At 38.1% G+C, this 12,500-nt stretch overlaps 1 protein-coding gene across 1 annotated transcript in view; it reads left to right on the top strand.

Annotated features, from left to right (window-relative positions):
• syne1b (spectrin repeat containing, nuclear envelope 1b) overlaps positions 1-12,500 on the top strand; it is a 211,586-nt gene that overhangs the window by 40,608 nt on the left and 158,478 nt on the right. The window contains exons 8-16 of the mRNA XM_030126274.1: positions 3,920-4,026; positions 5,896-5,946; positions 6,952-7,059; positions 7,926-8,063; positions 8,531-8,695; positions 8,822-8,934; positions 10,012-10,180; positions 10,274-10,370; positions 10,833-11,035. Coding sequence (XP_029982134.1) covers positions 3,920-4,026; positions 5,896-5,946; positions 6,952-7,059; positions 7,926-8,063; positions 8,531-8,695; positions 8,822-8,934; positions 10,012-10,180; positions 10,274-10,370; positions 10,833-11,035 — 1,151 coding nt within the window. The remainder of the gene's footprint in view (positions 1-3,919; positions 4,027-5,895; positions 5,947-6,951; positions 7,060-7,925; positions 8,064-8,530; positions 8,696-8,821; positions 8,935-10,011; positions 10,181-10,273; positions 10,371-10,832; positions 11,036-12,500) is intronic.

Below are 12,500 nucleotides of genomic sequence, written 5' to 3'. Positions count from 1 at the left end.
CTACATTTTCCATCAGTCTATACATGGAGTTTACCGCACCGGCAAGGTGGAGTGAATGAATAATGCATTCAGGGCCGGATCTACTAAAGGTTTGCGTATATTAAAACATGTGCAAACTCATTGTAGACGAAAAAAAATGTACAAACTGATTTACTAACAGTGCGCACTTAGGGTTGTGTCTTTCAAATGTCCAGAATAGCACGTCTGCATCCAGTTAGTACGTTTGCTGCCATGAATATGCAATATAAGGTGTTTACACGCAATTGTGTGTGTGATGGGAGGAGAAAATGTAAATATTTAAACTTAGCACACCCAAAGTGATTTATCAAACCCAAAAGCAATTTTGCTGACAGAAACTAGAAACTCTATATTTAACACGTCTCAAAGGGAGGTGCAAACGGTTTGGATGCATAATTGTGCACACATTGCTGCGGTTACTGTCACAAGAAGGAGACATTGAAACGATGAAACAAGACGCAGAGAACACGTTTTTCACCCTCGTGTGAACATTTTTGGAATGATAGAAAAAAAAATCATTGAGATTTTTCCACTTGACCTGATGATTGTGATTAAAAATGTGCACCAACATTAGGCTACATTATGACATGTGCGCCTGACAGTCATTCAGTCCAACTGCCCCCCCACGGCCCCTTCACCTCTAAAATGAATCCGGCACCGCTGTCCAGCAATGCCATTTTACAACTTCCAGATGAATTAGGCGATAATTTAGGGCCAGTCACAAGGAGAAGTCATACAGTACCTTCTTTGACAAAACTCCTCACAGCGTTACGTTTCCATGCATCTGGATCATTCCACTGTTTCCATTAGTGCTGGCGTATCCCAGTGCAGTTTTTCCAAGGTACTGTCTCCACTACGACAACCAGTAGCGCACGCACAATCCTCATTTAAAAAAGGGCTGCCTCCAAGACTTTGCACCTGTTGTCATTTGTGCAGTCAATCTTAGTAAATCACCCGCAAACTGCGGCTCAACCACACACACAAAATTCTAGATTGGACACAAAAATTAGCACACGCAAATTGGGATCTTAGTAGATCCGGTCCTCGGTGTACACTTGGGGTACGCAAAATAGAAAAGCGCTATATAAAACTCAATCCATTATTATTATTGTTACATTTATCAAGCATCAAGCTTTTCTATCAAAGTAAATTCCTTTCAGCACAGTTGTTTTCATCAAAAAATGTGTGCTGAACAGATCGGTGATCCTCTGGATTAAAATCCTGTGTTGACTTGTTCGGAGTTTGAGTCTGTTAAAGTGAGCCGGTCTGCAGTGGCTCTGCAGACCCACCTTCAGAGAGCAGAGGCCCGAGGCTTTATTGCACAAGGAGCTGCACATAAAACACAGAAGCTTGACCCTGATTTCTAGAAACATCAGGTTGAGAATGGAGTTGAAGTATATGTTCATGTATAATTAGCTGTCTGGCTTTGGGGGATTTGCTCTCATGGGAGAAGAAAATGTGTTTTTTTAATTCCATCTTCTCTCAGCACCATGTTCAATAATTCTTATGCAGATTTCCCTTCATTCATGTTTGTTTGAAATCTTGTGATTTAAGCCTCAGTCACAAAGCCTCTTACGAACAATGGGTTCGTACGAATCTACCGGTTCATACGAGATCTGGAGTTCGTAGACATTCATGGAGGGGTCAGTAGTTTCTTACAGACATCTTATGAAGTTGGTATGGCTGCCGTTCCAAACACAAGAGCGACTCGAGGCCTCCGTGAGACAACGAGGTGATTTTGTGTCGTGCCTTGGGACCTTCCTACATCAGACCTATGGCCACTTCATGAATTATTTTGTCTTGAGGTGGATGTACGGCACTGCTATGTGAAACTCATGGCGCTCTCAAGTCACTGGTAGGCAGATCTTACGCTGTTTCGGAATATTTAGATCAGTATATAAACATCGGCCGTGTACTAAAAACACTGGTTCACCTGGTCGGCTCAACGCACCGGGACGGGACACCCACCCCATCGCAGGAGTCCTAGTAGTAGTGTACTAAAAGTCCCATGTCATGATCATCGCATTCAAGATGGCAATAATGCTCACAAGACTGACGCTTCTACAGCTACAAGATAAAAAAAATAGGAAGATCACGTGGTTGTGGCTGCTGTTTCCGTCTGACAGCAGCAGAAGAAGAAGGACATTCTAAAACGCTTAACGTAAAAAACTGCTTAATGTCGCTTAATGCCCCAGAACAGTGATCAATCATCACCAAAGTTCGTGTGGACATCTGTAGTCATGTCCACTTCCACCTCTGTAAAACTTAACATAGTTTAATCTTAGAGTACTGTTCATTCATTCATTTTCTGAACCGCTTTGTCCTTGAGACAGTCAAGGGGGGTTCTAGAGCCTATCCCAGCATTACAGATGTCCACGCATAATTTGGTGATGATAGATGCTCTTTTCAGACATAAAGTTTTGTTAAGCTTTTTTACATTAAGCGTTTCAGAATGTGAATGTGCGTTTTCTGTGTTTGGGATTGTGTGCTGTCCATGGTGCTGAATCACACACACATTACTATAAAATATACGGGAAAACTGACTGGCACTGTTAAAAACTAGGAGTCATAGTAAGACATCAAATGGACAAATTTGAAGTAGCAGGTATAAGAATAACACTAAGTTACACAAGAATAACAGAGGGACCTGAATGTTAAAAACCCTTAGTGTCCATCACATGCATTCTCTCCGTCACCCTGTGGACTGTGCATTATCTCTGCAGGTGTGGTTTTTTCCTGTTTATTTTTCTATTAAAAAAACGCTTTCGCTTCAGCACCGTGCGTTTGAGTCCAGTCATTCACTCTGTCTTGAAAATTTGTCTTTGACCCCATCTAAGAACGCCACGAATGACGCAGTACTGCCTATAGGAACACCTCCCGTCCACTTTAAGTAAGCCGTGCGAATCTCTGTCTGTACGTCAGTTCGTGTGAACGCTGTAAGTGACCCCTAATAACAACGTAATATGTTCTGGTGATCTACCTACTACCACGGCAGGAACATGTGGGTTCTGGAGTGGGTTCATGATCCACAAATGTTGTGCGTTGTTCTTAGGTTGTTCCTAAAGCATTTGTTTGGGCGCACTACGAAAGGGGATTTCGTAGTGCGTTTGTGGAAAATCTTGCACAGGGTCATCCACCTGACTACGAAATTAGGAATGGTCTACGAACACTCCACTCTTATAACAAGGTTATTATCGTTAGTGAAAACTAACGAAATGACGAAAACTAGAATTGAAAAAACATTTTCATTAACTGAAATTAAAAAAAACTATAATTAAAAGAAAAAAAACTATAACTAACTGAAACTGTATTGTGTGTTTATAAAACTAACTAAAACATATAAAAAGTGTGGATAAAATTCCCTTCGTTTTCATCTTTGTCAATGTCGGATTGATACGAAAGCGATTTATTTCGCTCAAGCAATTTTAGCTAGCGGCACCATACGGTACTTCACGGTCTGTCACTTCTCGTCACTCGTGGTTTCCAGTCGTCTTCTGGTCCCCACTCTACCTGGAAACATGGAGACTAAAGCAGCAGAGTCCTGTCTGGGATTGATTTGAATACGACGACAGAGAAGAAGAGAAAAGATATGACAACGAAAATTAATACTATAACTAAACTAAAACTAAGCATTTAGAAAAAAATGAAAACTAATGAAAACTAGCAAACCTGCTCTAAAAATGAATTAAAATGAACTGAATTAGGGAAAAAAAGTCAAAACTAAAACTAAACTATAATGAAAAATCCAAAACTATTTGAACCTTGTCTTATAAGTGATATGACTGAGGCATTAGAAACAGTGAAATCAAAATGTGTGGTTCTTTCTTCAGATCAGCTGATTCACAGTTAAGAAAAGTTTCTGAATTGCATCCAGAGCCTCATGTTTTTTGTTGTTCTGCAGATGTGGATGTAGACAAGCCGGATGAAAAATCCATCATGACATATGTGGCTCAGTTCCTGAAACACTATCCAAACCTCCATCACTCTGACACCGACGGACATGATGAGGTACCTCACTAAACTATGTCATTGTACATTTTGAGATTAGAATAGATCGCAGTAGATTACAGACTAGATAACTTTTTGGTGAAACCCCGTTTTGACCATGACCCCATATAAACATGAACATTTCCTCTCACTGTGTAAACATGAAATCCTGTGGTCAGCAGTACCATGCTGCCTGAGAGGTAAAATATGGAGTTTGAGCAGTAGAGGCACAGATATCGTGTCCTCTCACCAGCCACCTGATTGGGCACATATTTGATGGACTCTGGTCTGTGCTTGGCCGTTATGGCTGTCAATCAACTGTTTTTACATCAAATAACTTTATCATTAAAAATAAACTGATCAGATTGACGACAATTTGAACACAAACCCATCTCACGAATTGTGTGTAAAATGTAAATCCTTTTGGGATGTATTTATTGGTCTGTACTTAATGTGTTTAGTTTGTCTTATATGTCAGGATAACGAAGAGGAGGTGGGATTCATGATCTGCACTACAGCTAGACAACATTTTCACTGGGTTCAATTGTATTTACAGTTTGTAGTTTCAAAAAAGTGTTTGAATTGATTTAACACTATGCAGGGTTCCTACCCAGTATGAAAAATATGTCTGAAGAAAATGCCCAAAAATAGTTTCCTATTACTGGGTTGTTTACTAATACATGAAATTCAGAATTTCCAGCAGCAGGCAGCTAGTACAGCACAGTACAAAATATTTATCACAGTGTGAGAGAAGAATAGTGAAAGTGAAGTCTGACCGTTGCACACATTTATATTTACAGTTACCTACATACTGTTGGATGTTGAAGCCATTTATTTGCATAGTAACCATCTAGCTAAACTCTGTGGAAAATATGGTCATTAATTACTTTAAAAAATTATATATATATAAAAAAATTACACTATATTATTTTATTATAGTAGATTTTAATATAGAAAAGGTTATATTAAAAACTTGTCAACTGTACTTTAGACAATGTAAGAAACTGTGTGTATGTATATGACCAAATTCATTTAATAGAAAGGTGGACTCAGTGCAGGTGGAGTTTTAGAACTTTTAAAGAAATTTAAATCTGCTCATTAGTATTCTTTCTTTCTTTCTTTCCTTCTTTCTTTCTTTCTTTCTTTCTTTCTTTCTTTCTTTCTTTCTTTCTTTCTTTCTTTCTTTCTTTCATTCTACCCAGTAACAATGAGATCATTGTTTGCAAATGTACATAAATGTATGAATATTTATAAATTGCTCATTTGCAACTTTTGAATCGTCCAAGTATCATTAAACTTTATTCACCTCTAAAATATTATTTAAGATTAATAAAATAAATATCTAACTCTTCAAACATAAGGTTTACTTACTATAATATCCATTTATTTTTTTTTATTAAAAAAATTGTATTGCTTGATGATTTAAATCGCTGATTAAATAAATGATTTAAAACTATTAGCTAATCTTTTATTCTAGATGTTAATATAGTACTTACGCAGGGACATATGTACTTAGATGTCAAGTATGGCCAGAACAGTATACATATTACAGTCTGAAAAAATAGGATGGAAAACGTGTGGAAACCTTGTGCTGTGTTACACTGTAGGTTGTATAAGTCTTTACTCATTCATTTAATGCTATAAGCTGCTTGAAGGTTAGGAATGTGAACATGTTGTTAATAACCTGCTTTATGTGCTTTTGGTTCTTTAATGTCAAATGGTTTCATGTGCCGTTCACAAACAAATCCCTCACACATTAAAATATCCCCTGCATGAACACATCAGTAGTACACTATAATCATCACCACCACCACCATCATCATCATCATCATCATCATCAGACATTTAATTTCTCCATCTGCTTATGTTTTTTTTTGTGTGTACATGAAGCTGCTTCTTGGCTCAATTCCCACTTTTGCACTCTCTGTGCCGGTGCTACAGGTGAGAGGTTTGTTCCTGGTGCTGCATGCTGCTCTGTTTGGAGTGAACTCCTTCTTTGGCCTCATCCCGTTTCTCATTCTTTTCTTGCTCTGGCTCTTCTAATATTTGCACTTCTCTGTGTGATTTGCTGCTTTTCCTGGATAGTTTGGTCCCCATGATATAGAGCAAATGCTTGAGGTATGTTTCAATGAATTAACCAACTTTAGACGTTAGAAATTTAACATAGACATTACTCCTTTTCCCCTCACACGTTCTTTAACCCTTTCATGCACAGTGGGCACTACAGTGGACAGCTGTTCTCTTGTATATTCATGGATTTGGTTGTTTTAGTTCCATATCAGCCAACACAGTGGACACTTATGCATCATCTCATAAACTGCAGTTCATCCCATTACTGTAACTTTACTGTTGTAGATAAACCTGATCTGCACTAACATGTTTGAGTGTAAAAAATTGTGAACTGTTAGACAAAGTTTTTTTTTTTTTTTTAATTTTTATGCATATTATATCCATGCAGGTATGTTAAAATGTGAGAAAACATCTGATTATCAGCATTTATTTCATAGTTTTCCCACAGTATATCAGTAAATACATATTTCTTTGCTTCTAACATTAAATGCATGGTGTCCAGCTGAGTGGACATTTTGGTAACTCCATGAAAAATAGAATCATAAAAAATCAATCGCATAGTTTTTTTTGTTTGTTTATTTGTTTGGGTTTTTTTTGTTTGTTTTTTTCATGCCTAAATGTCTAGAATAAAATCTTGATTAAAGTTCTCATAATTCATGCATGAAAGGGTTAAACTAGTCTGTGCTAATGTGAGTTTTGTGTGTTATCTGTCAGTGTCCTACTAGGTTACTTGTTTTATCTATCTGTGTTCTTTCTTCATAAATGTTATGGATGTGGTGTCGCTGGCATAAATTTCTGAACATATTGGCTCGCTGAATAGTAAGAGGATTAAAATCAGTCCTACTCTAAATTGCATGTTTTCCCTGATTCTGGCAGAGAGAGGAGAGAAAGATGCTGAGAGAGCTGAAGGTGTTTTTAGACCAGCTGGAGAGAGACGTTCTGCGAGCCCAGGGCGCTGAGGGGAACCTGACTGACAAATATACGGTAAATCACACTTGAAAGTCAATGTTCTGCTCGGTAACACTTTAGAATCAGTCCACACTATGAAGCATTAGTTCAGCATTAACAAATACTGAATTCATCATTTATAAAGCAGATTTCTGACATGAATACTCATTAATATATGGTTTATAAACACAGTTAGAATGGTTTTACTCCTCATTAATAAGCTCATCTACAATGTCCTTAATGATTGTATTTTCATTCTTTATAAATTATGGATTCAGCATTTAAACATTTAGTATTGCATCACTTCCAAACCAGGTGTGATGTGCGTTTCTGCTCACACATACACTATTCACACATGTACTAATGGTGAGTGAATATGTTAGTGTGTATTTTATACTAACTCACACATTTATTTTCCAATAGTCGTCCTATAAACAGTTATTAAAACAGGAATTCATTCTTTCAGGTAGTTCTAAAGCACTAACTACTCATGAATTCAGTCTATGGAGTGAGCTCATCTAAAGTGTGCACTATCTGTGACATATAAAACATTTACAAATGAGATTTAAAGGTTTTCGACGCCTAAAGACTCACAAAAGTCTGAGTTATTCTAACAAAGGAAAGACACAGCACATGGGATTATCAAACAAACTGCATGACTGAATGATGAAGGATTATTAATGATGAGTCAAACATTTATAACTGTGCTGATAAACCATATACTAATGAGTATTCATGTCAGAAATGTGCTTTATAAATAATGAATTCAGTATTTGTTAATGCTGAACTAATGCTTCATAGTGTGGACTGATTCTAAAGTGTGACCCTCTGCTTTTACATAGGCATTTATCAAACCTCACCACTCAGTGTTTCTACTCTCTTTCATATTTTTGCATCCATAGGCATTTAAGAGCTTCAGCGTACAGTATGAGATGAAAAAAAAGCAGACAGATCCTCTGCTGCAGCCGGTGCACAAAGACGGCAAGCTGTCTGTGGACCAAGCTCTGGTCAAACAGTCGTGGGAGCGCGTGTCTGCCAGGGTCAGTGGAACTGCACTCCACACTCACAACATGTGGGATTCACTACAAAGAAAAGACAATTAACCCTTTCATGCATGAACTGTGAGAGCTGGAATCCAGATTTTTTTTCCTGAGTGTTTTTATTCCTCGAGGCATTAAAAAAACCAATGCGATGTTAGTATTTTCATGGTTATTGTAATTGTTTTGTATTGTGTGCTGCTGTTGATTTTTGGTTTTTGTGTTGAGTGTATGTACATCCTGTTTGTTGAGTGAGTTGTGGGAAATTAATTTCTGGTGCTTTGTTTTTCTGTTGTTAATGACCCCAGGAAGAGGAGCTGCTGTGGTGTGCAGCAGTGAATGGGGATCAAATTAATAAACTAAACTAAACTAAACTAAACTAAACATGTGGAAATGTCTGGATCAGCACAGTCTCCTTTGTTGTGATCTCGTGATGGTAGAGTGCTGTTTTAATGGGGTGTCAATTGCAGCTGCTGGACTGGCACATCCATCTGGACAAGTCCCTGCCTGGTCCTCTGGGTGTGATTGGAGCCTGGCTTCACCGTGCAGAGATGGCTCTGAGAGATGACATTCCCATCCACCATGCTCATGACGAGACAGCCAATGTTATCCACAGAAAATTAGAACAGCATAAGGTATGTGCCGGACAGCTTTTATAGGTTTTCTGTTTTCAGCAATCATACATTCCCTGTCAATTTTTATTTAGGTACATATAAAAAAAAAACACACACAAAGTGTACATGATTTGATGTGTTTTGCAGGAAGTATTAAAAAACCTGGAATCGCACCGGCAAACTTTCCAGCAGATCCACAGGGACAGATCTGTGAATGGAGTTCCTGTCCCACCAGAGCAGCTTCAAGACATGGCTGAACGGTAAGACGACTGCAAGGAGAATTTGATTAAAATGACCGAATTTAAGGATGTTTATCACACATTGTTTGTGTTCTTATGTTATCCTTATTGTTTGTGTTTTCTATGAGATGTAAGAGGTAGCGTGCATTGCACAATTTTGGACAAATCATCCTGATTTTATTGTTCTCTAATAAATAAACGGCCCTAAGTTGATATGAAAAAGAACATTATTTAAGAGGCTATTTTGCATCCGTCGTCCTTTGTCACTTGTTATATAGCGCAATCATTATAGTTAGCCAAGACTAAAACTAAAGCTAGCATTGAAAAAAATAATTCAATTAAATCAAGCTGAAGTTAAAAAAATTAAAACAAAATTAAAGGTAAAATGAACAGTATAACACTACACACATTAAAATGAAATAGACTGGCAAGTAAAATAATCTTAGTTTTCCATTTCCTAGAAAATTCAATAAGTAACCTGAGCTGCTACTTGTACATAAGAAGTAGTTTAGGTGATTATAGAAAAGTTTGCATATTGTGGGCACTGAATTCACAATGGTTTTATAAGTCATGTCTAATCTTTCATTCGACCACCTGATGAATATAAATGGCTTTCATCATACTAAACTAGTCAATTCCTCAATAAAAATAAAAGCTCAGCCTCCTTTTGCATTTGGAAACCATAACAGATCTTTTATCGAGAACCAAACTGGAAACTAAATAAAAATAAAAAAACTTTTTCTATCATCTGTGAGCATTATCAACATACACACACCTGATCAAAATGTTAAGACCAGTTGAAAAATTGCCTGAATTTACATTTTGCACTGTTCACTCACTCACTTCCATTTCGTCTTTCTGCATTCTGAAACTCTACATAGAACCTTTTTAAGATCCAACAATGCAAAATGTAAGTTCTTACAATTTTTCAACTGGTCTTAAAATTGTGATCAAGAGTGAATTTCTTAATAAGATTCAAAAAAGGAAATGTTTAACGTCGTATTAATGTTTCTAAACCAATACGCCCTTATATTACATTGATGTGATGTCTTGTAAAGTTTAAAGCAATGTTTTAATAATCTTTTGACTTCTTTCTAGGTTTAACTTTGTATCCACATCATCACATGCTCATTTGATCAAACTTGAATTCTGGGAAATGAAGTATCGACTGATGGCTTTCCTTGTGTTGGCTGAGTCAAAGCTCAAGTCCTGGATCATCAAATATGGCAGAAAGGACTCTGTGGAACTCCTTTTGCAAAGTTATCTTGTAAGCTTGTATTAATACTCTGCTCAGCACGGTTTGTGTTATGTAATGTCTGTCACATCAGATTTCATTTCATGTTGTGTGTTTGCCTTTCAGACATTCACTGAAGGTCATCGGTTCTTTGAGCAGTATGAGATCATCTTCACATCACTCAAACAGGCAGCAAAGGTTTATGTCAAGTCCGACAGTTCAAGTAAGACACTTTGATATTCGGCATATATTTGAACCTTAGAAATACTGTATATATCGGCTGCTCTGTGTGTTTATTTGTGTTGGCTCATAGTAAACAGTTTTACTATGGATTTCCTGTTACAGGCTCTAAGACCTGTAACAAAGGTAAGTCCAAAAACAGTCTGAAAGTCTTCATTAACCTCAACTGTGCCCGACTGTTCAGCCATTTTCCTCTGTAAAAAATAGGGTTGCACTTTTCTTTTCCTACATGCTTTTAAGACCCAGCCCTGAAAATAATCATAATGCATATTGCATTTTGCATGAAATGTAACAGTATTGCATTAGATGGAATTCCACTTTAGCATGATCTGTTTCACTTAACATAGGATCCACACTGATCAGCAGATATAATCAAAGACTTATTTGACACAGTGGCCATGCTGGGTTTGACTGAGAACATACTCTTGTATTTTAAAATTTGTAGTTGATGAGGCAGAAGGGGTGAGTAAATTCCTCAGCGATGCCACAGCTCAGTGGAAGAACCTGGCCTTGGAGGTGCGAAGTGTGCGCAGTATGCTGGAGGAGGTGATCTCCAACTGGGAGAAGTACAGCAGTACAGTGGCAGCTCTGCAGGCCTGGCTGGAGGACGCTGAGCAGATGCTCAACCAGTCAGAGAGCACCAAACGGGTGAGGAACTTTTGGATAAGCTGATCATGAATGGATACTTCTGAGTATCTCACTTCTCATGTGGCGTCACAGTGTGCTTCATGCGCATCTGTTACGCCCCGGCCTAGGGCTTTACCAGGGCCAACATAATGTGCTCACTTTTGTCACCTCCCAGCTCCCAAACACACAAGTCAGTCAAAAACTAAATTTCACAATATTTATTTTTTGCAAATTTGCTTTTGGTCCAACTGTGAGCAGCTGTCTGTCCTCAGGTATTCCATCCACACTGAAACTGAAACTGAAACTGAGTGTCTGGGCTGAAACCCCCTGAACAGAGCAGACTGTGCATCAGAAGAACTGTGTGCTCCTTCATGTTTGGTCCATGAGGCCTTGAAATCAGGCCCAAAGGCTCATTCTGCAAATGTCCTCTGTCTTCAGACTGTCACTGGGACAGAATGGATGAATGGACACACCTCATGTTTTTACATGGATTCTTCTGGTCCAGATGCAACAGTCAACTGAAAAAGACCACATTTAATGAAAAGTGTTGATGTGAGGACATGAAGAAAATGGCTCCATTTACACTTGTCCCAAAAATCCTCTTTATTTGAGCACCCACATGACCATGTGGACAGTTCAGGAACATCTGGACATTTGGACCATGTCTTCATATATGTTTACAGATGTTGGGCACAGAATTGGAGCTTTGGGACAGAACTGGTTCTATTTGTAATATTTTTTGGACTGCATGACTCTATTTTCTTGCAGTTGTATCCAAACGTAGGTGTAAATGTCATTTGAACAGTAGAATGGCATTGATTATTGCACCAGTTCTGATAATACTGCAGATATTTGAACTAGGCTGTGGAACTGCAGGATGGCTCAGATAGAAGAAGGACACATTTACCACAACTGGCTCAGGTTGAAGCCTGGAGGAGAGACTTCTGGGAAAGTGGATGGAGCTGGTCAGCTGACCCAGTTTCACCAGGGTCAAAGACAGAAATGGAGCTCAGATTTCCCAGAATCCCCAGTTTTCAGGCAGCCTGTTTGTCTTGATCATGTCTTTCTGTGACATTCCTCCTTTCAGATCAATCCAACAACACTTTTTTCCTCCATCATGAATAAGTTTGTTCAGGATTATGAATAGAATTCCCAAAATTAGGCTGGACAGCATCATAAACATTCTGGGAAATCTGAGCTCCATTTCTGTCGCTGACCCTGGTGAAACTGGTCATCTGGTAGGTGAACAAGTGTGATTTTTTTTCAGAATTTTCTGAGGGGGTCATGTGGGGTACTTTCTGAAATCTGGATGATTTAGGATGGAATGACCCGGCTAAAACAACAAACAAAACATCTTCTTCCAAAGTTCAAACTAAATTACCTAATCCAAAATAAATTCAAGAAATAAAATACAGAAAACTAACCTAAACTCCCAAACCAAAAACAGGCGAAAACGGGAAAAACAAAAGAGCCGACCTCCCCTACC

The sequence above is a fragment of the Sphaeramia orbicularis genome, chromosome 22 (assembly GCF_902148855.1).
Source record: "Sphaeramia orbicularis chromosome 22, fSphaOr1.1, whole genome shotgun sequence".
Classification (NCBI taxonomy): Eukaryota; Metazoa; Chordata; class Actinopteri; order Kurtiformes; family Apogonidae; genus Sphaeramia; species Sphaeramia orbicularis.
This window is presented reverse-complemented; position numbering and strand designations above follow the sequence as displayed.